The sequence below is a fragment of the Marmota flaviventris genome, chromosome 5 (assembly GCF_047511675.1).
Source record: "Marmota flaviventris isolate mMarFla1 chromosome 5, mMarFla1.hap1, whole genome shotgun sequence".
In the NCBI taxonomy this organism is placed as follows: Eukaryota; Metazoa; Chordata; class Mammalia; order Rodentia; family Sciuridae; genus Marmota; species Marmota flaviventris.
In genome coordinates, this window is record NC_092502.1 from 106,425,906 (window position 1) to 106,451,206 (window position 25,301).

Genomic DNA, 25,301 nt, shown 5'->3' on the forward strand with positions numbered 1-25,301 from the left:
CTCCATCTCAGGGGGTCCAGTCTTTGCTCTGTTCGAGATCCTCGAAAGCCGGGGAAGAGAACCTGGAGGGGAGAAGTGGGCAGGGCCCTTCTCTGTCTCTGGGCCAGAGCCATTGCGCGGCAAAGGGCGCGGGCAGTCTTCGGGTGACTCCTCAGGGACCCAGTTCTTCACCATTCCCAAGAGAATACTCAATCTGGCCGCGCCAGGCTGAGCAAAGGGCGACCAAACCCGGGCAGGGGCCCGGGGCGCATGCGCACTCCGAGGCCGCGGCGTCTAGGAGTTCGCTCCGCCGCGGCGGCCGCTAGGTGGCGCATGCGCCCTGGAGGGTGCGGGCCGGTCTTTGGGAAGAAGGCGGCGGCCACGGCGAAAGGCGGGGGCGCCGTGGGGGCCGGGTCCGTGTTTACACAGCGGCGGGCGGGTGCGGACACGGAACCCGGCGCGGCGGCGGCACGATGGTCATGGCGCATTTCGTCGAGAATTTTTGGGTAAGCGCGGGATGCTGGAAACAAGTATGGGTTTCGGAGTCCGAGGCTTTCGGCGCCCGACCTCGGCCTGCGTGCGCTTCGGGCGGTGGCGGCGGCGGCTTCTCCAGTAGGGCGAGCGTCTTCGGACCGCTGCCTCCCGGGTCCCGCCTGGCTGAGGTCCGGCGGGCGACGGGTCGCTGGCCGGTGGGGACCGCCAGGCTCGCAGCCTTCCTGACCGTGGGGACTGTCAGTGGGGCCCGGGAGCCGCGGCTGGGACACAGAGGGGCCGACCGCCGGCGGGGCCGGGACAAAGCGCCGGATGGGGCGGGAGACAGGAGCCGGCCCCATCGGAGGCTCCGGCGCGCACCGCGCGAGGCGTGCGCGGTGCTTGGACGCGGAGGACGGGCCCGGCACGGAGCCTTGCGCGCGCGCCGGGGAGCGCCGGGGCTCGTTGCCTTCCCGCTCCGCAGGCCCGCGTCTGAGCGCGTCAGCCCCCCACCGTATCCACACGCAAGCCAATGCGGGGCTGGGCTGGATCCACACTTCCTCTTGGCCTCGCAGTTCTGCTTGGATTGTGGGTATGCGCCCGGGACTTTGCGTCTAGGCCTGTTCACAAAGCTCACTAAAGTTGAATTTAATGTAAATGAACTATGGGCTTAAATGCATGGAGATTTCCCTTAGCCCTCTTTTCCTCTCTCCTCATTCTTTCCATAGATCTCAACTTAGTATTAGTTTCTTCTTTGAGAATGACTTCTCTGTCTCTCCGTGCTGTGTTTTTCTGCAGTTATTGTTTGCTGTAATGGGCAGTAAGTACACAGTTCAGCCATGTACAGGAAAGAAACATGTTTACTCAGATATTTTGAGTGAATCTTATTTTAATGACCTGACAGTTGCAAGTACTTTAATTCTGTTTTGGCCAAGATAGAAATGTTTCAAGGAGTAATATCTCAGTTTGCAAGGAGGGTATGTTAAATTCTTAATTCTAAGGGTCTCAAGCATAGATTTGCTTAGTAATCAAATCAATTATAGTTACTTGTCTTGAATGTTCCTTGTTTTCCACACACTGCATACATACTAAACATTACTTTTAAAACTACTTTATTTTGATACAATTCACATTCCAAACAGTGCACCTATTTAAAGTGTACAGTTCAATGCTTTTTCATATTTTCATAGAGTTGTGCAGACCATCACTATAATTGATTTTAGAAGAATTTTATCAGAAGAAACACTTTACCCATTAGCATTTACTTGTCATTTTCCCCATGTCCTGCTCTAGGCAAATGATCTACTCTTTGCCTCTCTAGGTTTGTCTGTTCTTCACCTATCATATAAATGGGACTATTGTGACTGACTTCTTTCACTTAGCATAATGTTTTGAAGGTTCCTCCATAAATTGTATTAGTGCTTAATTATTTTTTATGGCCAGATAATTTTACATTTTATTTATCCAGGGAGATGGACATTTGGTTTTCACTTTGGTGATTATGAATAATGCTGCCATGAACATTTTTTGTGCAAGTTTTTGTGTGAACATATGTTTTCATTTCTTTTGGGAATGGAATGGCTGGGTCATATGGTAACTCTATATTTAACATTTTAAGGGACTGCCAAACTTTTCCAAACTGACTGCAGCATTTTACAATCCCACCAGCAATGTCTCAGGGTTCCAGTTTTTCACATGGTTATCCACACTTGTTATCTTTTTAGTTATAATGGGGAGAGGTGAAGTAGCATCTCATTGTGGTTTTGGTTTGCATTTCTCTATGGCTAATGACATTTAGCATCTTCTCATGTGCTTATTTCCATTTTTGTATGTTCTTTAGAGAATTGCCTGTTTACATCCTAATCAAGTTGTCTCTTTGTTATTTGGTTGTATAAGTTCTTTTTATATTCTGGATACACATTTTTTTAATCAGATATATTTTTAAATTTTTTTTTTAGTTGTAGATGGACACAATACTTTTATTTAATCATTTTATGTGGTGTTGAGGATCGAACCCAGCGCCCCACACCTGTGAGGCAAGCGCTCTGCCACTGAGCCAAAACCCCAGCCCCAGATATATGTTTTGAAAGTATTTTTTCCCATTCTGTGGACTATCTTGATAAACAGCCTTTGCAGCACATAATTTTAATTTTGATGAAATCTTGGTAAGTTCTGATTTGTTTACTTTTCTATCACCTGTGCTTTTGTTGTTGTATCTAAGAAGCCGTTGCTTAATTCAAAATTTACTCCTGCGTTTTCTTTGTAAGCATTTTATAGTTTTAGATCATTTTAGGTATGTGATTCATTGAAAGTTAAATTTTGTGTGTGGTGCAAGGAATGGGTACAACTTAAGTTTTTGCATGTAGATACCCAGTTCCAGCACCATTTGTTGAAAAGTCTCTCTTTTTTTCTCTATTAAATGGTACTCTTGTGAAACATCACTTTAGTATAGATGTATATGTTTACTTTTGTATTTTTAATTTTATTTCGTTGTTTATCCTTATGCCAGCCACTACCACAGTGTTTTGACTACTATAACTTAGTATAATAAGTTTGGGATTAGGAAATGAAAGTTTTATTCTGGGTTTTTTTTTCTTCATTTTTTTTGAAGATTATTTTGTCTATTCTAAGTCCCTTGCATTTCTATATGAATTTTAGGACTAGCCTGTCAATTTTAGACATGCCGTTTTATAGTGGCAATTTAGGAATACCTTTTTTTTTTAAAATCCCCCTATGCATTTATTTGTTTATTTTTTAAGTTAAAGGCAAATTCATCAACCAGGGTCCTTACCTTTCGAGGTTCTGACCTTGGAGATCCCGACATTCTAGGCATATTACTATTATATGGGGGGGGGGGCGAGACAGACAGACAGACACAGAGACACCTATCAAGGCTGTTTCCTGGCCTTTGTAGGAGAAGCACATCCCTTCTCACTGAAATCTTGGTGGTTTATTGTGTAGGAAAAGACAGGGAAAATTCCCCCAGCCCACCCCACCTTTTTTTGCTGTGATTGGGATTAACCAGGACCTCATGCATGCTATCATTGAGCTGAATCCCCAACTCTAAAAACAGTTTTTTTTTTTTTTTGTATTAGGGATTGAATGCACTGAGACATATCTCTAGCCCTTTTTAATTTTTTTTTTTTTTTTTTGAGACAGGATCTTGCTAAGTTGCTTAGGGCCTTGCTAGTTGCTGAGGCTGGCTTTGAACTTGTGATCCTCCTGTCTTAGCCCCCTGAGTTGCTGGATTACAAATGTGAGCCACCATACCTGGCCTGGAAACACTTTTCTAAATATATGATTGTTTAAAACATTGTTCTTTTTAATGTTTTGCATATTTTTGATGCGTTAATGTTTTTTAAGTTTGCTAACATAGATTAAAATTGTATTTTAACATTTTAAAGTTATATTTTGTTTTCTATTAATTGAGTTTTGAACATAGCCTTGTTTGTGGCTATTAAAAAAACATTTTTCTATGCTGAAAATTGAACGCAGGGCCTAATGCATGCTATGCAAGCACTCTACCACTCTACACTCCAGCCCAGTTTGTAGCTATTTTCTGAATATTTTTGTAATATTTTTATGTCCCCTGTTTGTCCCTATTAGGAATGTGAATAAACATGAATATCTGAAATCTAGAGAGAAACGAAAATGTAATTTGTTTTAGTCTTTGCCTATTTTCACTGTTGAGAACAAATAGTAAAATAGACTGCATTTCATTTTATTTCCTATTCTGAAATTGGGGCTGGAAGCTCAAAATTGGAGCTTGAAAAGCTTTAGAGGAATCTAAATGAGCTAGGAAAATCTAGGAACTAACTAAATAACCAGCTTCTGGGAATTTGATAGTAGTCTGTTTAAAAAAACTTAAAAATTTACATAGTTCAGGGTCATTTATGAAATAATTCCTTAAAATTGAGAATTTACAGCATCAATTTCACTCCTCCACATTTAAAGTGGCATTACATTTTTTAAGAAATATTTTTCTTTAGTTGTAGATGGACACAATGACTTTATTTTTAATTTATTTATTTTTATGTGATGCTGAGGATCGAATCCAGTGCCTCACATATGCTAGACGAGCTCTACTACTGAGCTACAACCCCAGCCCAGATTTTTTTGTAAATTAAAAAAAAAAAAATTGTCAGTGTGAGGTAAGGGGAACCTTTTAAGTTTTAGGTTTCTAACCAGACAACCTATTGATTGTCTTTACCCTACACATATAAAGGCAAACTTTTTTTGTTGTGGTGTTCTGTTAGAGGAAATTTTGAAAGACTGAAACTAAGTTCAAACTTGTTTAAAATCAGCACATTCTTCCTTATTCTTTTTTTAAAAAATTTTTTTTTGAAGTTGTAGATGGGCAGAATGTCCTTATTTTATTTTATTTTTTTTAATTTTTATGTGATGCTGAGGATTGAACCCAGTGCGTCACACATGCTAGGCAAGCACTCTGCTACTGTGCTATAGCCCCAGCCCTCTTCCTTACTCTTTATAGTTTTTCTTAACTAAAACTATCTGCTAAATTAAAAATTCCTTTACTTAATCCAGGCTTTGAAGAAAAAAAAAAGGTATTCAAAATTTCCTGCATAGCAGGTGTTTTGTTGCTGATAAGTCAGTTGCCATGAAGTTTAGTGCTATTGATAATCAAGCTGAAATGTTTCTCTTTTATTAAAATTGGACAGCAAAAATAGTTTTGATACCAGAAATCCACACCATTGCCTTTAATGTGTAAAAGCAATTGTTAACCCTTCAAAAGATCATGTGTAAACTTTCAAGGGTTATTAACTGATATTACAGTGAAGTAACTCTGTATTTAGTGCCTTTCTCAAAGAATTGAATACTAGTTTACAATATTTCTGAGGTTATATTAATGTTGTACTTATAGTAATTAAAATGGCTTAATGATTTTATATAAACCTGGATTAACTCAGTAAAAATATTAAAGGAATGAATTTCATAGCTAATCATTATTTAAAGGAAAAAATAGGCAATATGCTTGAGTTAAATACTTTATAAACTTAATTTTACATAGTAATCCTAGTCTATATATGAGGCATTTACATAAAGACACTCAGTATTCTTTAGTAAATGTCACATTGTAGCAAACTGAAGGTTTTAGTTAGGTGACTTTTTCTAGTCAGCAAAAAATTAATAAACAAGTTATCTCAGGTAGTTTTATTATGAAATATGAAATTTTCCTCATTTCTCTTTTTAACCATTTTAGAAGTCTCATTTCATTTGTTTGTTACTTCATGGGTATTGCCAAATTGGAGCACTTGGTTATAAATATCCACAATTTATTCTATCATTACATGGGTAAGTTGGGAGGATGAAAATCGTTTTGAAAAATCTGGAATTGCTATTAATAGGATTTTGAAATGCAAAACATTATAATATATATATATATGTATATGTGTGTGTGTGTGTGTGTGTGTGTGTGTGTATATATATATATATATATATATATATATATATATATATATAATTTTATTATAAGGAACCAGGGATTGAACTCAGGGGCACTTAACCACTGAACGACATTTTATTTAGAGGTAGGGTCTTACTGAGTTGCTCAGAGCCTCGCTTGAGTTGCTGAGGCTGGCTTTGAATTTATAGTCCACCTGCGTCAGCCTCCCAAACTGCTGGGATTACAGGTGTGTGCTACCATGCCTGGAGCAAAACATTATCATATTTTTGCTTTACTATCTGGTTTGAATTTAGTATTTTAAATGAGACATTGATACACATGTTCTTTGGGGTTATTTATCCATATGAAAATTTTTAAATATATATCTTTAGAAAATTAGTCGAGATGACCAGAGGAATGCAGAATATAGGTAGTCTTTTTATTACTTATGATTTCCCAATGTCAGGGACTGGGGCTGTAGCTCAGTGGACGAGCACTTGCCTTGCACATGTGAGGCCCTGGGTTTGATCCCCAGTATCACATATAAATAAATAAATAAGAAGATATTAAAAAAAGAGAAAAGATTCCCAAATATTGCAGTTTGGGATATCTGGTTAGGATGCTATCCCATCAGGTGGTATACTAAAACTAAGTACAAATGCACACAGGTGTATGCATTTACAGTTAACAGATTTTCAAATCATTTTACATGGTTAATTTTTAAAAGGTACAAAAGGGAATACAGTGTAAAATCTCCTGCCATCAAGATCTCCGTAAAGGAAGTCACTGTTACCAATTTCTTAGTAGCTTTCCACAGATAATCTATGTATATACAGGCACATAACATTCACCAAAAAATGAAACAAGTATTATTGTATAACTATTAGCTAGTTAGCCATGCCCAAATAATCTTCACTGCAACAAACTATGAAAATACAGACTATAGATTCATCTTATTTTGTTCCATTAGTCTTGACAAGTAGACATTCTAAAGTCAAAGAATTTTAGATTTCACTAAATTTTACTGTGAGACCCTTAGGGGTGGTTTGTTTGTTTTGTATTTTTGTCTAAATTTTAAAATAAATTTGGAAGTAAAAAAATCAATAGTGAGTCTGCATAAAGAAGGATTTTTGAATATTGATATTGGAAAGGATAAAAATTTGATGTTTTTTCTAGTCCTGCCCATTAAGTCTTAGACATTCTAATCCTTTCAGAACTGCTTAAATTATTTAGGAAAGGATGAGAAAACAGTTATGCTTTGAATCATCCTGCACATTTGATTAATATAAGCTATTTGGGACTATCTCTTGAAATTATCCTCTTGATATCATAATTCTAAAACAGTTTACAGAAGCACCCTTAGAAATCCAAATGGAAATGTGGTGCCATAGGGATTTATAAAGGAAAGGGAATAAGGATTTGGTTTTCAGTTTTCTAAGTGTGGAAGAATTAAAGGATATTAGAGTTGGAAGAATTTTAGTATTAATCTTGTCCACAAAGTAGGCATAAATTGGCCAGATGTGGGAGAAACAAAAAGACAAGCACAACAGCTGCTAGATTTACATCATTGGGTAGGGTTCTAGAGAATGTTGCTAGAATGGCCAGAGTTAACAAAGATGAAATTGGGAAGTGACTAGTGAACTGTGTGTTGAAATTGAGAAGATATTTATGCTCCTTCATGGAATTGAAGGACTAGAAGTATGGAATCTATGACAAGAATGTTTGCTTGATTTTAGAGAAAAGGGGAACGTATAACATAATTAAAGCAAGTTGGTGGTGATTGGTTTTAAACCCAAGGAATGAGAGTTTTCAGTTGGTTGAAACAAATACTTAAGTACAATTTTCTTTTTAATTAATCTATTGCTACTGATAGGTAAAACACAAAAAAAGTACAGAATAAGAATTACCTATAGCCTCTCCCTTTAAACTTATCATTTTCTTTAGAAATGGAAAAATCAAGATCACTTATACTATATAGTTTTGTGTCTTGATACTTTTTAAAAAATATTTTTAGTCATACGTGGTAGATGGACACAATATCTTTATTTATTTTTTATGTGGTGCTGAGAATTGAACCTCAGTGCCTCACATGTTCTAGGCAAGTGCTCTACCACTGAGCCATAACCTAGCCTTATATTTTGATACTTTTAAATGATACTATCATCAAGCATTTTTCTCATATGATTAGCTTTTTGGAAAATTTTCAGTGACTCCATAGGTTTCCATGAAATGGATAGGCTGTTATTTTTGATTCCCTTTTGGATACTTAGATTCGGCCCATTTTTTCCCAATCATGAATTATGAGGACTAGAGTTAAGTACTGATGTGAACAAGGTGCTAGCTTAAGAAAATGCTCTTCTGTTTCCTGGAAGAATAAAGAGTTGAGAAAGCTGAAATTAATTTCTTTTTATTTTGAAAGTAATAATAACTACTTTGTTTATAGAATAGTACAGAAAATTCAGAATCTAAATTTAAAAAATGATCTCACCACTGCTTGCTTCTGCTGTTTTTTTCTGAACCCTATATGTATCTATTTAGATAGCTTTAAGGATTTAAATGGAAGAGATGAGTTATAATTAAAAAAGATTAGGGAGGAGTAACCTAGGGGTGAGAAAAGCAGTGTTTTAAAAATGTAATTTCTTTCCTTTGGTCAACCAACAAATGTGAGTCACTTTTGTACCTTCAGCAAATAGTTCTGACTGCCGAAAATTGCTTGTTCTACATATTTTAATTACTATTTTTCAGCTTTAACACTATCTTGCCAGTGGCTCTGAAGGATACTTTTAGAGATCCTGACTGAAAATTTCAGTATGTAACAAAATGTTGACTAGAAGAGATTATAACTTGTGATGTCATGTTTATTTAGAGAAAAACTGTTTTTATATGTTTTATCCTCCTCTTAGCAATTTTCAAGGCAAAAATGGCATGGGAGGACTGTCATTGCAGATTTGTTGAATTCCCATCAAAAGGATCTTTAAAGGTTCTTTACTAGAAGGGCTGATCTAAGAAAAAATATCTTTAGACAGTTAAATGTTTCATGATGTTTTTCAGACAATACTGGATAAAGTGACAACATGTATTTGCTCATTAGGTACCGAGTTTCTAATTTTGTGAGTATTCCAACAGAATTGACATAGGTGTATTAAAATAGGTTGGTCATCCTGATCTAGAGTGTATGTATCCTTTATTATCATTAAAAATGAAAAATACAGATTGTTGTATAAACAGAACACTGATACAGTATAGTATCTTTTACATATGTAAGCCATCCTATAAATAGGACATTGGGCAAATATGGTACCTGAGATGCTGGGACAAAATGGGTGTTATATTTTGTAGTGACTTGTCCAAAGTTATCTAATAAATGTCAGTAAGAGCTATAGTAACAGGGAAATGTAGATAGGGCAGGAAGTGATGATATTTCTTTATTTTTCATTTTTCTTTATAAATTTATTTGTTTATTCTAATTAGGTATATATGATAGCTGGATGCATTTTGATTCATTGTACACAAATGCAGCACAATTTTTCATTTCTCTAGTTGTACACCATGTAGCATCACACCATATGTGCGGTCACACATGTACCAAGGGTAATGATGTCCATCTTATTCCACCATCTTTTGATGTATCTTAAAAGTATCCTTTCTTTGGGTTTCACCTAAAGCTTTTTCGAGAAACTGAGTCACTTGACTCCTTCTTTTAGGCATCTGAACTTGACCCTATGACCCAGACCTGAGCATAGCCCAAAGTGATCCTTTCTGCCATCTTTCACATATGTACTCTATGATCTTGCGCTGGGCATGCCCAGAAATGTGTCCACTGTCATTCCAGTTGAACTGTGCCTCGAACTGAGCATGCTCAGAAATGTGCCTGCCCACCCCATGTATGCTTTCCTAAATAAATGTGCATTAGCTCCCCAATAGAATCCCCATGCTTCCTTTCCTCAGGGAGAGCATAGCTTTACAGACAACTGATGCTTGCTGCAGGTCATATAAGTCTTTCTCCATTCTTTTATCTTCTGATTGTGCTCATTAGATTCATGACCACTAAGTGGAGAACCCAATGCTTTTGGTTACATTTTTATGACTTGATAACTCATTTAAAGATATCTTTTTAAAATGCAAACGAGAGCCTTCCTGGTGTGGCTTGCCTGGAAGTCCCAGCTCTTCAAGAGGCTGAGGTAGGAGCTTGCAGTGTACTGTGGATCAGTAGTGGGATCCTGTCTGTGAACAGCCGCTGTACTCCAGCCTGGGCAGCACCCTGAGGCCACTTACCATCCTTAAAAATAATGAAAAATGTAAATCAGATGACTTTGTCCTCTTTAAAACCTTCTGCCCTGCCTGGCAGGATGGCACATATCTAGAATTCCAGCGAGTTGAGAGGCTGAGTCAGAAGGATCGCATGCTGGAGACTGGCCTTGCCAACTTAGTGAGACCCAAATTGCTGAGGCTGGCCTCAAACTTGTGATTCTCCTGCATCATCTCCTCAGTAGCTGGGATTGGATGGTTACCTCAGCACTTGGCTCTTATTCCCTTTTTAACATATGCTCCACCAGGTTCCAGGTTTGCAGACATCCATGGCCCAAATGGCAGTATTTATCTTTCTTTCTCTTTGAGTCTTTTGGTCAACAGTTACTGCCTAGGAAAGGAAATTTGCCATCTTGTTTGATGCAAAGTCCTTATTTGTCTATGGTATCTGAAAGGAAAGCGAGGAACCTGGAGATGGTGAGTGAGAAATCAAAGACCAAGACCAGGTAGAGATACACAGGAGAGTTTATTTGACAGAGCTTACAAATAAAGGCACATCTCTCATAGATGGAGAGAGTCCCAGTTATTTATTTTTGAGGGGATTTGGATGTAAGGATGGTTTAGGCATATTACTGATGATGTTTTATAGGAAGCGTCTATTTATCCTTCTCTCACCCTTCCAAAAGTTTTTTTTTTTTAAGTTGTAGATGGACACAATATCTTGATTTTATTTATTTATTTTTATGTGGATTGAACCCAGTGCCTCACACGTGCTCGGCAAGTGCTCCACTACTGAACCACAACCCCAGCCCTCCAAAAGCTTTTTTTAAAGATTAAAAAGGAGGTGGCTGGGGTTGTAGCTCAGTGGTAGAGCACTCGCCCAGCACGTGCGAGGCGCTGGGTTTGATCCTCAGCACCACATAACAATAAATAAAATAAAGATATTAGAAAAAAAATTAAAAAGGAAATTTAGTGAAATCCATCATTTGAACTCATTATACAGTATACAGTCTATCTTCTGCCTGTTTTCCAATTTTTTTTAAAAGTCTAAAGCTAAACCTTCTTTTAAAAAAAATTTTTTTAGTTGTAGATGGACACACAATATCTTTGTTTATTAATTTATTATTTTTTTATGTGGTGCTGAAGCTCTAATCCAGTGCCTTACATTTGCAAGGCAAGCGCTCTAGCACTGAGCTATGGCCCCAGCCCTCCAATTCTTACAGTTATCAAAAGTGAAGCACATCCAGGTTTTATTTTTAGTGTTTAACTTACTGTTGACCTTAAAAAGTTTGTTTAAGGAGAAATTTCAAAATCATTTTTTCTTAAAGAATAAATATGCTAGATTATTATGTGTATTTATTTTAAAGTATAAAGTTGTTATCAAATTAAATAAAAAATGTCTTTGGGTTTCAAGAGGTAGACCTAACAACTTATTTAAATGTTTTAATTAGAAATTTCAAGGATGCCTCACTTGTGACTTCTGGAAAAAACTTAAACATTTAAAAAAATAGTTTTAGTTGTAGATGGACACAATACCTTTATTTATTTTTAGGTGGTGCTGAGGATCAAACCCAGTGCCTCACACATGCTAAGCAAATGTTCTACCACTGAGCTGCAACCCCAACCCAAATTTAAATATTTTTAATGACTTATTTATAACATCTTTTTAGCTAAATTTTAGTTTAGTTGTTAATACAAGTGCAAAAATGATATGATAACATAATATCATTTCTCATATTAAAAGTAACATCTTGCCTGTGCAAAAAGGATTCTGGATTGATGTACATCAAACTGTTAACTGAAATCATCTTAATTAGAGCAGGAAGAGGAAAAAAATAGGTACCAAGAAATTTGTTCTTTTTAAATTTTTTTTTTTTTTAGTTGTAGATGGACACAATACCTTTATTTTTAGTTTATTTTTATATGGTGATAGGGATCAAACACAGTGCCTTACATGCTAGGCAAGCACTCTACCACTGAGCCATAATCCCGGCCCCAAGAAATTTGTTCTTTTAAAGGGCTTACATGATTCTGAATTTATAATCTTCCAAGGATGCTGAAATTACAATTCCCTTTTTTTCTTTTTCATGTTAAAAATCATTTACAGAGATTTTGATTGTTTAATGTTGGGGACTGTGAACCTAGGACCTTATACATGGTAGGCGAGTGCTATAGCATTGAGCTTCACTCCCAACCCAATTTGCAAAGATGTTTAATACTCGTTTGTGTTGGATTATAATAAGATTTGATTTACCCCAGGTCATAGCTAGTGGACATTCAATCAGAGTACTGCTTTTTGTAAAATGCTTTTGTGATCAACTGATAAGAGATCCTATCTAAGTTTGAACCTTCATTGTAATTTTCTTCTTTGGACCAGCAAAGGTATTGATAGCTGTTTTTGCCAGTTAATAATAAAAATTGCTCTGCAAGAATTTTTTGATTAAGAATTAAGCTGAATTCTTCCAGAGTTTTGTTAGCTCTTAACACAAGAACCTAGGAAGGGAAACATATAAAAAACGTGTACTTCACTTTTTAAAAATAATTTTATTGAGATTTTTTTTATATGCCTTATAATTCACTCCTTGAACATGTACAATTCAGACTGGGGGTTGGAGCTCAGTGGTAGAGCCTGTGTTGGATCCCCAGTAATACAATAGAAATAGAAATAGAATTCAGTTCATTTTTTTTTGGCAATATTCATTGATATGTGCAGTCATCATCAAATATAATTTAAGAACATTTTCATCACTTTAAGGAGAAACCTCTGTAACCTTTATCATTCATCCCCTACCTTACTTTCCTACCTTCAATCAATCCATTTCTCTATTTTCTGTCTGTGTATATTTCCCTGTTCTGCACTTTGATATGAATGAAATTGTAATAGTGTGTGGTCTTTTGACAACTGTATCTTTCACTTAGTGTAATGTTTTCCAAGTTTCCTCAGTGTTGGAGAATGTAACAATACTTTATCCTCCACACTCCCCCCCCCTCTTTTTTTGGTACCAGGCGTTGAACCCAGCAACCATTGAGGCACATCCTCAGCTCTTTTATTTTATTTTATTTAAAAAAATTTTTTGAGATAGGGTCTTGCTAAATTAGCTAGGGCCTCGCTAATTTGCTGAGGCTGGCCTTGAACTTGTGATCTGCCTGCCTCAGCCTCTCAAATTGCTGGGACTACAGGTGTGCACCACTGCACCTGGCCTACTTCATTCCTTTTTATGACCCAATAATACTCCATTGTATGGGTATATCACTTTGTTTTTATCTGCTCATCAGTTGATGGACATTTGGATTATTTCCACTATTTAGTTATTGTGAATAATACTGCTACGAACATTCATATACAAATTTCTTTGTGGACATGTATGTGCTTAATTCACAAGTACTGATCAAATTAACAAATAAGCCAGCTGAAAATGAGCCTGATGGGTACTGATGTACATACCTACACTTAAAAATGTAGCCACTTGGGTGTGGGTTTCTTTTGGGGGGACAACAAAATGTTATAAAATTGATTTTGAAATATATGTGTATTTAATATACTGTCATCTCTTATTCAGGCTTTACAGTAAGTTTTTGACATGGTGACAGTAAAACCTAGGTTCTTTGTTAATCACCTCAACTTCGAAGTTTTTTTTTTTAAGTTGTAGATAAAATACCTTTATTTTATTTATTTATGTGTTCCTTAGGATAGAACCCAGTGCCCCATGCATGCAACGCAAGCGCTCTACCACTGAGCCACACCCCAGCCCTGAAGTTTTTAATAAAAGGATATATATATATGCGCAAATATATTTATCTGTATGGATATATATGTGTGTGTCTATATATGTGTATATATCTAAAAAACATATTCATTTGAAGTATTTAAGTTATTGCTTAATTTGTGTCAAAGAAAATGTTCATGATCAATAAATATCTGTGTTAATAAGTTTGTGAAATTGTATTAGAGAAAAGGAATGCCCCTTCTACTGGGAATTCCTGAGTAAAATGCTATCTGGATATCTGAATTTCTTAATAAATAACTTACTTCTTCAAGGGCTTCTTAATCAGAATACAGATTCTGAAGGTAATTTAATTCTCTTGTGTGCTCAGTAGTCTGACTCACTGTATTTTTTGACCTGGACATGAATGAATTTCCAAATAGAAGAAATAACAAATGGATTTGTAATCAGGCAATGTGTAGTCATTAGTGCCTTCGAAGGAGGTTCCTTGTACATCATGATCCCTATTAGGAAAAATGTTCTTTCTAAGTTAAGAACTGAGGGGCTGGGTTTGTGGCTCAGTGGTAGAGTGCTTGGCTAGCATGTGTGAGGCACTGGGTTCAATCCTCAGCACCACATAAAAACAAATAAATAAATGATGTTATTTTAGAAAATCCCTAAGATAAAAAACAACAAAACTGAGGAGTGGAGTAGCTAATATTGTTTCCCAAGGTATATTACTGTTATTATATTAATTTTACTCTATTGAATGCTAAATTTACTAAATTTTACTTAATATCAATAAAATAGTAAAATTTAGTAAATTTGGCACTGAAGAAAAATAAACCTGTTAAAGAGAGTTGTTATGTTTATTAGTGATCTTTTATTTCACAGATTAAATTGACATTTCTCATGTTTTCTTTGTCGTGATTTACTAATTTAGTATTTATACAATTACACAGCAATAAAGTGTAGTGATCTGATTCTGTTATTCTAATTAGTTGAAGACTAAGAAAATAGCCTGTTTCTTCTCTTTTCTTAAAATTTTATTCTTTTCAAGCTCTCTCAAGTTTACTAAAGGGTTTAGAATAGGAATTGTAAAGTATTTGTTTTTCTGGTGTCTAATGCTTATATGATGAAAAAATACTATGGCATCTTGACTCAGGTCAAGATTTAGTTGTTTTAAAGCACAAATTCTTGAGTTAGTTTCTTAGTATGTCTCAAAAGAACTGAAATGGGATTTTAAAAGGTCTGTTGCTGATATTTTCTAACTTAATGCTGTATGTTAAAATTTCATACTTATATTCATTAATTATATACCATTATGGGTGATTATGGAATATGAGCATATGTGTGTGCATGTCTATATGTGTATATATAGTAAATTACATTTATCAAAGCATGTAGAATTGCATTGATAACAGTTTAAAATCATACTGTGAATGATAGTGGTTAAATTAAGGAAAAACAACTTACCAGAGCATAAGATTTGTAAGATAAGAATAATATTTATGTAGTCTAGAGTTATTGTATTCTCCAGTCATTTTTTACCTCTTTCTCTTTTGTTAAACTAAATATCTATAAACTAAATATTAAATATCTTTGAATTTTAGGGAGAAAAAAATAGTGGCTTTGACGTTCTCTACCATAATATGAAACATGGACAGATATCAACAAAAGAACTAGCAGATTTTGTAAGAGAAAGGTATGTATTTGTTATAAGTAATTTGTTAAACAATTATCAATTTGAATTATAAAATATAAGTAATTGGACAAAATTTGGTAGGGTTTAGAATAATAATGGACACTTTTAAAAAGTATACTGTAACTACATGTATATATGTATATAAGTATACTGTAACTATATGTATATATGTGTATATATATTTATGAATGTTATGTCTTTTTATTTACTTTTTGCAGTACAGGGGATTGAATGCAGGGGCACTTTACTCCTTAGCTACATCCCCACCCCTTTATTTTATTTTAGTTCTGAGACTGGGTCTTGGTAAGTTGCTGAGGCTGGCCTCAAATTTGCAATCTTCCTGCCTTAGCCTCCTGAGTACCTGGGGTTATAGGTGTGTGCCATCCAGCTTACCTATAATTATATTTTAGAGGAGTATTTTTTTTTAATCATCTACATACCTGAGGGCTGCATAATAGTTTGGAGAGACATTGTTAAATACTTGGTTTGCAAATTACTGCTTAACATACTATTTATGCATTTTTCATTGGATATGTTAGCAAAAGTGATGCAATAAAAGATTGAGAAATATTATAGGATAAAATATTGTTCTCAATTTCATTTATTTTGTTTTAGATCTTAATTATTTCCTATCTTTTACTCATTTTGGAATTAGTTTGTTTTTCCTTTTCTAGGACCCTGAGGTGCATAGTATTAGATTATTTGGTATCTTTGTTTTTTTTAAGTGTAGGTACTTAATGCAATAAACTTTTCTCCTAGAACTGCCTTATACTGTCCTAGAGAACTTTATTTTTTGTATCTCTGTTCTCATTTGAATCTAAGAATTTATTGCTTTCTTCTTTCATTTATAATCCACTCCTCATTTAAAAGAGTACTGTTCAATCTTCATGTGTTTATGTGGTTTCTATAATTTTTATTCCTTTTAATTTCTAATTTCATTCCATTATGATTTTATAAAATGCATAGGATTATACCAGTTTTTTGTATTTGCTAAGACTTATGTTGTGACTTAGTATATGGTATATTGTGGAAAAGGTTCCATGAGCTGCTAAGGAAAAAGTGAATTCAGCTGTTCTGGGGGTCATTTTGTAGATGTTTGTTTGTTAGGTCTAGTTGATTTATAGTATTATTTAGATTGGAAATATTTTAATTGATTTTTATGTTGAATGACCTATTGGTGAAAGGGGTACCTTACCACTGAGCTACATCCCCAGCCCTTTTTATTTTTTATTTTGAGACAGGGTCCTGGTAAGTTGCTGAGGGCCTCTTTAATTTGCTGAGGCTGATCTCAAACTTGTGATCCTTCTGCTTCAGCCACCTGAGTCACTGGGATTATAGGTGTGTGCCACAGTGCCCAGCATGACATTTTTGTTTAAGGTGGCTTTCTGGACTTAAAAATCACATTATTTATCCAACAGATTTAATGATTAGTTTAAAATTTTCCAGTCTTTAGTTAATTTAAGTCATGTAATTTGTTATTTAGGTTTTATGGCCCATTCACACACACAAAAATGCTCTTTATTTTTATTATTCTCATACAGTTATTAGTGAAGTTTGTTAAAATTACTTTATCTCGAGGTTGGGGTTGTGGCTCAATGGTAGAGTGCTTGCCTAGCACACATGAGACACTGAGTTTGATCCTCAGCACCACATAAAAATAAATAAATTAATTAATGTCATTGTATCCATCTACAACTAAATATATATATTTAAAAAAATACTTTATCTTGGATAGTTTTTCTTTTGTTTTAAATACGTCTTTTAAAAATTCTAGTTGATGTGGATTTGCTGATGATAAATTCTCAATTTTTGTTAGCGTAATAATATCTTTATCATAATTTAAAATGCTTTTGAACACATACAGAACTGTACAGAAGTTCTTAATGTAAGGAACTTCCATGTAGCAATCACCCAGCCTCAATATGGCTATTCTTGTTATCAAATCATGGTCATTCTTGTTTCAGCTGATCCATATCACTGCTACTAAATTGTTATAAATTCAGTATCAGATTCAGAAATGTTACATTTCATCCATTTACATTTCAGATGTATCTTAGAAGAGCCTTTAAAAAGCACAACATTTCCTATCTAAAAATGTAGTATTAATCCCTTAGTATCACTGACTATACAGTGAGTGCTCAATTTTCCTTAGTTGCCATGAACATACACAATGCATATGTACATATACGTACACATATGCACATATGTAGTTGATATCTTCTAATTAGTATCCTAGCAAGATCTCTATATTATACCTGGTTGATGTCTTTTTTTGGTTTGTTTATTTTTCAGGTCTCTTATTTTCTTTTTGTTGTTAAATAAATCAGATTATACTATTTAGTGTTCCACTTCTGGTAATATGTAATGATTTTACTTAACATTTTTACTTACCTTTATATTTCCTATAGATTATTTACATCTAGCATCTTGAACAAATTTCACTTAGTATTCTGAGCAGAATACATAATAGGTGGTGGTACATACTCTATCAGAGGTGTGTAACATCCTCCATCCTAGGAGTGTAGCATCCAATTATATCTGTTTTGTGATGTTAATGGTTGTTGATGATCATCACCTAGATCAATTATTGCCTTAGGGATTTACTTTCATTTATATTTTGCTGGATATAGAATTCTAATTGGCAGATTCCTTTTTTAAAACAAATCTTTGAAAATCATTTCATTATCTGCTGTGAAATGTTAGCAGTTAGTCTAGCTATTGCTCCTTTGAAAGTGACATTTGTTGGTTGACAATGTTTGATTTTGTTTTTTAGTTTTTGGTTTTCAGCAGTTTTATATGATGTAACTAAGTGTTGATTGCCTTTTTTTTTTCTTCATTCTTTTGTGGTGCTGAGGATTGAACCCAGGACCCTCATGTATGCTAAGTGCACTTGCCATTGAGCCATATCTCCAACCTTTTTTTATTCGTACTTGTAGGTTTGTTGTGTTATTTAGATCTGTGGTTTTATAGCTTTTGTCAGTTTTGGAAAATTCTCCATCATTATTTCTTTCAGTATTTCTTCTTACCCATTCTTTGTTTCTTCATATGTTAGACTCTCTATTTCCTCCTCTTTTGTATTTGAACTTTAGTCTGGGATAGATTTCTTCTTATCTGTCTTCTAGTTATCAAGTTCTCATTACAGTGTATCAATTTGCTATAACAATCTCATCATCTGAGCCAGGTATAGTATGCATGCCTGAATCCCAGCGGCTAGGGAGGCTGAGGCAGGAGGACTGCAAGTTCAAAGCCAGCCTCAGCAGTTTGGCAAGGCCATAAGTAACTTAGGCCATAAGTAACCCTGTCTCTGAATAAAATATAAAAAATGATGGGGATGTGACTTAGCGGTTAAGCACCCTAGGTTCAATCCCTAGTACCAAAAAACAATCTCATCCTATGAGATATTAATTTTGGTTATTTTATATTTCAGAATTTCAATTTGTGTGTTTTTTTCCCCCTAATTTGGCAAGCTTTCTTCTAGTCCTTTTTTTGTGGTGGTGGTGGGGTACCAGAGATTGAACCCAGGGGCACTCAGGCATGAGCCACATCCCCAACCCTTTTTTTGTATTTTATTTAGAGACAGAGTCTCATTGAGTTGCTTAGCGCCTCACTATTGCTAAGACAGACTTTGAATTCCAGATTCTCCTATCTCAGCCTGCTGAGCCACTGGGATTACACGTGTGTACCACCGCGCCTGGCTCTTCTAGTCCTTTTTAATGATTTTCAGGTTTTTACTGAGATTCTTGATATGATTTATGTATGATCTTGAACATAATACATGTACTCAAAGTCTAAGCTTTGTCATCTTCACATTTGGAATCCTAGTAATTTGTTTCTGTTGTTTTTCTGTTTGTTTATGTTATCTTGTTTCCTTATGTGCTTAGTGGTTTTCTGAGTGTATATAAGATGTCTATACAAAAATCCAACATCAGAGTTTGAAGAGATGGTTTATGATTCTTGTGAGTGCTTGTCTATACTTCTGGTTCATCCTTACTTGAAGAGTATTGCATTTATTACCTCAACTTCGTGGGATGGGATTTCCCCTGCTTCCTATCATAATCTTTATAAGTTTTGTTTTCCTTGCTCGTGAGACTGTGGAAAGCTTTTTTTCACTCTTAGCTTTTCAGCTACCTCTTCTAGATGCCCCTAAGGATAAAGATGCCCCACATTCCTGACTCACTTCTTGGAGTATTTTTCTCTTGGATTTTGGCATTCTGGTTCTTATCTTTGATTGGTTCTCTGGTGCTTTTAAGTCACTATTTCCCCCTTCCATCATTTTCTAATTTTCCTTAGTAAGAGGTTTTGGTATCATACTCACATTACTGTTATTTGAAATTTAAGTGTGTGTGTGTGTGTGTGTGTGTTTTATTTTTTGCTCTTAAACAAAATTGAGATACTGATATTTATTTCTGAGTGATTTTTAGGTGATCAAAGTATTACTTTTATAATATATCATTATTTAAACAATACCAAAAAGTTTAGAAGAACAGGAAAAAAAACCACAGTGTTATCTGTGAGAGGCAGTTACTGCTACTATTTCTTTTTTATTTAACTATTTTTGGTAGGGGCTGAGTTTGGGAAGAATTTAGAAATGAGCTTAGTTTGGATATTCTGATTTTGCAGTGATGCAGATATCTAAGTGTAGCTAGGACTGGGGCCTTTATTGGGGTAAGAGCAGTATAGATCTGATTTAGATAGGGGCAGGAAGTTTAACCTGTCAAATGAAAAGACAGAATGTTCCACTATTAAGGAATAGCACTGTTGAGAAGGACCAGGGTAATTATGGAAAAAGGTAAAACTATAACATTCATTGATTATTTATCTGTAGAATAATTTGTTTTTTAACCATATTTAATGGATTTTTAAGCCTAAAATCCGATCCACTAAATAATAGTTATATAAAACACAATTTTTTAGTATGAAATACTTATATTTTAGACCTAATCACAAAATAAGCTCCAAAATTCAGGACCTCAGACTTTCTGCTGGTTTATATTTAGTTGTGTGCAAATGACTGCCATTAGTTTCTTGTTCTGTTAAATATGGATCTCAGTTTTGAATAATAACAAAATTATGTTAAGTACATTAAGGAAGTATTAAATACAAATGACTTACACAATGAATTAGTTTACAGATGAATACAAGAAGCAACACTCTTGTGCTTCCTGTTCAAATAACCATTGGTACTAAAAATAAAAAAATAAATTCATTAAAACTTACTATGATGTAAGTTATTTTAGTTCTGTACCAGCTTTTTAAAGTATATGTGTACAAAAGGCATATAGACCAGAAATTCAGAATTGTATACTATAATTTTTAACATATAAGTTGAAGTATCTTTTTGTCTCTTCATTGTTATTGTATTTTGGTAACTGTTATGTTTTTGGTCACTAATTAAGAGATATTCTAATATGGAAATTTGATTCAACAGAGCTACAATAGAAGAGGCATATTCCAGGTCAATGACAAAACTAGCAAAATCTGCAAGCAATTATTCACAACTTGGGTGAGTTAATTTCTTCCTCTTTTTCAGTGTTCATTTAGGCAAAGTTCTTAAGAATATTAGGTTTCTACTTAAGATATAGTAGTTCAGAAATTCAGTGATATACATCATTTAACAATGGTAATACATTCTGAGAAACACATATTAGGTAATTTTTTGTTATGCAAATGGCATAGGATATACTTACACAAGCTATAATATCATGAAGTGATATGAGTTTATGGGATTACTGATATATATTGTTTATGTGGTTTGTCATTGAAATGTCAGTATATATGTATGATTGTATTATGTGTTTATTTAAAATATGTCTTATGAATATATTCTTGACTTGCTAGAAAATATAATAATGTTGCTGAATCAGTTAATACAAAGAAATTTGACAATTATTTTTTCTGTATAGTCATTCAGTAGTATATAAATTTGAGATGATGAATGTTACCACTTGTAAAGTGGTAAGTTTTCTATCAGTTAATTTAAATTCTGTTGTAATATAACAGTGATCTTTAAAACTCACTTAGCATAAACTATCTTATTAGTGGATTAAAATCCATTAAGATGACTACGCAGTGGCTTAGGAAGCTGAGGCAGGAGGATTAGGAGTTCAAAGCCAGCATCAGCAAAAGTGAGGCGCTAAGCAAGTCAGTAAGACCCTGTCTCTAAGTAAAATATAAAACAGGGCTGGGGATGTGGCTTAGTGATCAAGTGCCCCCAAGTTCAATCCTCAGTACTAAAAAAAAAAAATTCCATTAAGATATCTTTTTATTATAGAACTTTCTTTAAAAATTTGTATTAAAAAATATACTCCTTGAAATATGAAAATTAATAACAAAAACGTATTTAAAATGAAAATGTGCTCGTATCCATAATCCCCTGAACCACAACAACTCAGGAAGGAATGATTAATCTTATTTATCTTATTTATGATTAATCTTATTTATCTTATTTATAATCTTAATTATCTAAAAATTGAGGAAAGGTTGTATTTTAACTAAGATACTAAAATAATTAGTCTGAAAAGATTTTTTCAGTGATTATCAATAAAAAATTCTTCTATATCTGCAGTTCTGATAAACCTTTGAATCCTCTAAAATTTCATGCAAAATTGTGTATAGATGTTAATTTATATTTTCATTTAAGAAGGGTCTATATAAATGATTGCATTCACAAATAATTCTGTGATTAAAAATGATTGAGTATTTTATGTAAGTATTCTAGAGTATGGTTGAATGAATTTGAACAAAAGACTTTCTGCTTTGTGTTTTGGGCAAAGCAGAGTTGGAATCTTTGTTCACTTTTAGTGTAGTGGCACTGTTCATTAGGTATGGGCTAACAGTGTATATCACTAAGAGGCCCTCCTGTAGTCCTGTGCAGTGTGTCTAGGAAGTCTGGTAAATTGCAGCCTTTTTCACTGGAAGAATAGAGACTGGTGGTTGATAACTATTTTTTGTTTTGTTTTTCTTTCCTTTTGTCCTTATTCTTCCTTCTCCTTCCTTTGCTTCAACTTCATTCTTCCTTTTTTTCTATTTCTCTTCTCATCTTTTCCTCCCTAGTACTGGGAGTTGAACCCAGTGGCACTCTACCACTGAGCAAATCCTCAGCTCTTTTTATTTATTTTGAGACAGAGTCTCATTAAGTTGCCCATGCTGGTTTGAAACTTGTAATCCTCCTGTCTCTCTTTCCCGAGTACTTGGGTCTAAAGGTTACACAGGCAACCTTCTCACTTTTCTGACACCCTCCTATTTCTAGAGGCTGCATGCTGGTAAACTTCTCCTGAAATGTAATTTCTTCTTTATTAACTACAGTAGAGGGCCCAAAAGAAACTGGAATAACAAAAGATAGCTTTAATTAATGGACCTTGGTTGTATTATAGAAAATAGTATTTTATCACAGCAGCTTGGGAGGCTAAGACAGGAAGACCATGAGCTCAAAACCAGCTAAGCAACTTAGTAAGGCCCTGAGCAACATAGTGAGAGCCTGTCTCAAAATAAAAAATAAAAAGGGCTGGAGATGTGGCTCAGTGGTTAAGTGCCCCTGAAATCCCCAGTAACTGCCCCTTGGAAAAAGAAAAGTCTACCAAATCAATGCAGAAAATAAATAATGTGAACATAATGAAATAAGGGGGGGGGGGGGGCTGTAAAGAACTGTGGCATGAAATTAACCCATTTCTGTGTACCTGTGACCCAAAAATATTTTAGATAATTATCCAAGGATTAAAAAATCAAGATCATATCAGTCATATCATCATTATTTATTTTAATACTATTTTTTTTGCCAAATATAGCATTAGTGTTTCCATTGGATCCATCTTAGAACCTTAGTCTTTTTCTTTTAGTAAATTATTCCCATGCTTCTCCTTTTTCTTAGAACATTTGCACCAGTGTGGGATGTGTTCAAAACATCTACAGAAAAATTAGCAAATTGTCACTTGGATCTTGTTAGAAAATTACAGGAATTAATAAAGGAAGTTCAGAAATATGGAGAAGAACAAGCAAAATCTCATAAAAAGGTATCTTTTTCTCTTATTAAGGATTGATTGGTCAGATATTGAATGCTTTATAGCCCAGTCACTTTGATGAATCATTTCATACCAAACAGACTAAAGAAGAAGTTGCAGGAACTCTGGAAGCTGTCCAAACCATTCAGAGCATAACTCAGGCCCTCCAGAAATCCAAGGAAAATTACAATGCCAAGTGTGTAGAACAGGAGCGTCTAAAAAAAGAAGGAGCTACACAAAGAGAAATAGAAAAGGTAATTATGATAAAAATAATACTTCTATGATTTCAGGGTACTGTGATATAAGACTACATCTAATCTTTAGACATTCAAGAGTGATCTCATTTTAAAGATGAAGATACACCTTCAGAGTTTGTGATTTATAGAAGTAAGTTTGTAACATCTGTTGTCTATGATAAATAGATTGACAAACATAAAAGAGGATGATTTTTTATTTTGGTGACAAATTTACAAGTTATTTTTATTTTATTTTTTATGTGTTTTTTTGGATGCTGGGAATTGAACCTAGGGCCTTGGATCATGGTAGGCAAATGTTCTACCACTGAGCTATATACTCTCAACCCCTGCAGAAAATTTTTATACTAAGAAATAAATCTATCTATCTATCTATATATATCATATTTTGGTTTATTTAAAAAAATTTGGATGCTTGAAAATTATCTTTAAATACATATTGTGGATGATTTATTGTTGACTTGGAGCACATGTACATTATGATAAACCACAAACTTTTCCCTCATTCATGCTTTAAAAATATATTTTTTTCTCTTTTAAAATGGTTTAACCATTTACTTATTTGATGTACTATATCTCATTTAGTGATAAATCATATGGAGTGATAATTTTGAAAACTTTGTGAAATATTTGAAATATCTAGTAAAAAAGGAAAACTAAATTATACCTGTAGTACAGTTATGATTATAAAAGCATATATGCATGGACAATAATTAGAAGAAAAAATCAAAACAGTTGATAGAATTTGGAATAATAAATTTTATTTAATGTTAGTATGATAAATGAAAATTGGGAGGTGAGATATAAAACCATAGTAAGTAATGATTTGAAAACCCTGTGTTCCAGATATAGTGATTTTGAATAAAATATGAAAAGAGAAAGCAAAATAAGAGAGTCTAAAATGAAGAGTATTATCTCTGTAGACCAGAAATCCAAAGTGGCATATAAAGATTGATTATATAAACTTTTGTTGAACTTGAAGTCCTAAGTTAGGCAGTGAAATATTATTTTGTGATAAAGGAGGCCAAAGTTCCCTTCTTAAGATGAGGCACAAAGAACTTGAAGCTATAGGTAGAAGGAAAAAAGAAGAATGACTAGGGCTAAAGCCTTATGGGAGGTTGCGAGTAGAGATCCATAGATACTGATCCTATCTGAAATCAGACCAATTCATGATTTGGCCATAGCACCAAAATTTTCATATAGAAATAATTAAAAACTACCTTTGTAAGACTGATGCTAAGTTGGATCTTTGGAGGATTGGCAAGAGATAACCTAAAAATTTCTAGAGTGGAGTGGTTGAGTATAAAGGACAGAACACAATTCAAGGAGGTGATACCATTTACATTGTATTCTATGTAGCTTTTCAGCAGTTCTGATGGAGTGCAATAGAGAGAAGAACAGAAACAAAATTCCCATTTGAAATGAGTGAGCAACAAAATCTAGAGAACATCTAAAAAATCTAATAGACAACCAGTGAATTTAATAATTGGAATAAAAAGCTCACCGTGATGAAATTTAAATTTATAAAACATGAACTAT

At 34.5% G+C, this 25,301-nt stretch overlaps 1 protein-coding gene across 2 annotated transcripts in view; it reads left to right on the forward strand.

The window, feature by feature from the left end:
* The first annotated feature begins 338 nt into the window (after positions 1 to 338).
* The window catches only part of Fcho2 (FCH and mu domain containing endocytic adaptor 2), a 128,934-nt gene continuing 103,971 nt past the window's right edge, over positions 339 to 25,301 (forward strand). For both annotated transcript variants that reach the window (XM_071612499.1, XM_027927714.1), the window contains exons 1-5: positions 339 to 485; positions 15,420 to 15,511; positions 20,940 to 21,014; positions 23,379 to 23,520; positions 23,610 to 23,762. In XM_071612499.1, coding sequence (XP_071468600.1) covers positions 453 to 485; positions 15,420 to 15,511; positions 20,940 to 21,014; positions 23,379 to 23,520; positions 23,610 to 23,762 — 495 coding nt within the window. In that variant the 5' untranslated portion in view covers positions 339 to 452. The remainder of the gene's footprint in view (positions 486 to 15,419; positions 15,512 to 20,939; positions 21,015 to 23,378; positions 23,521 to 23,609; positions 23,763 to 25,301) is intronic.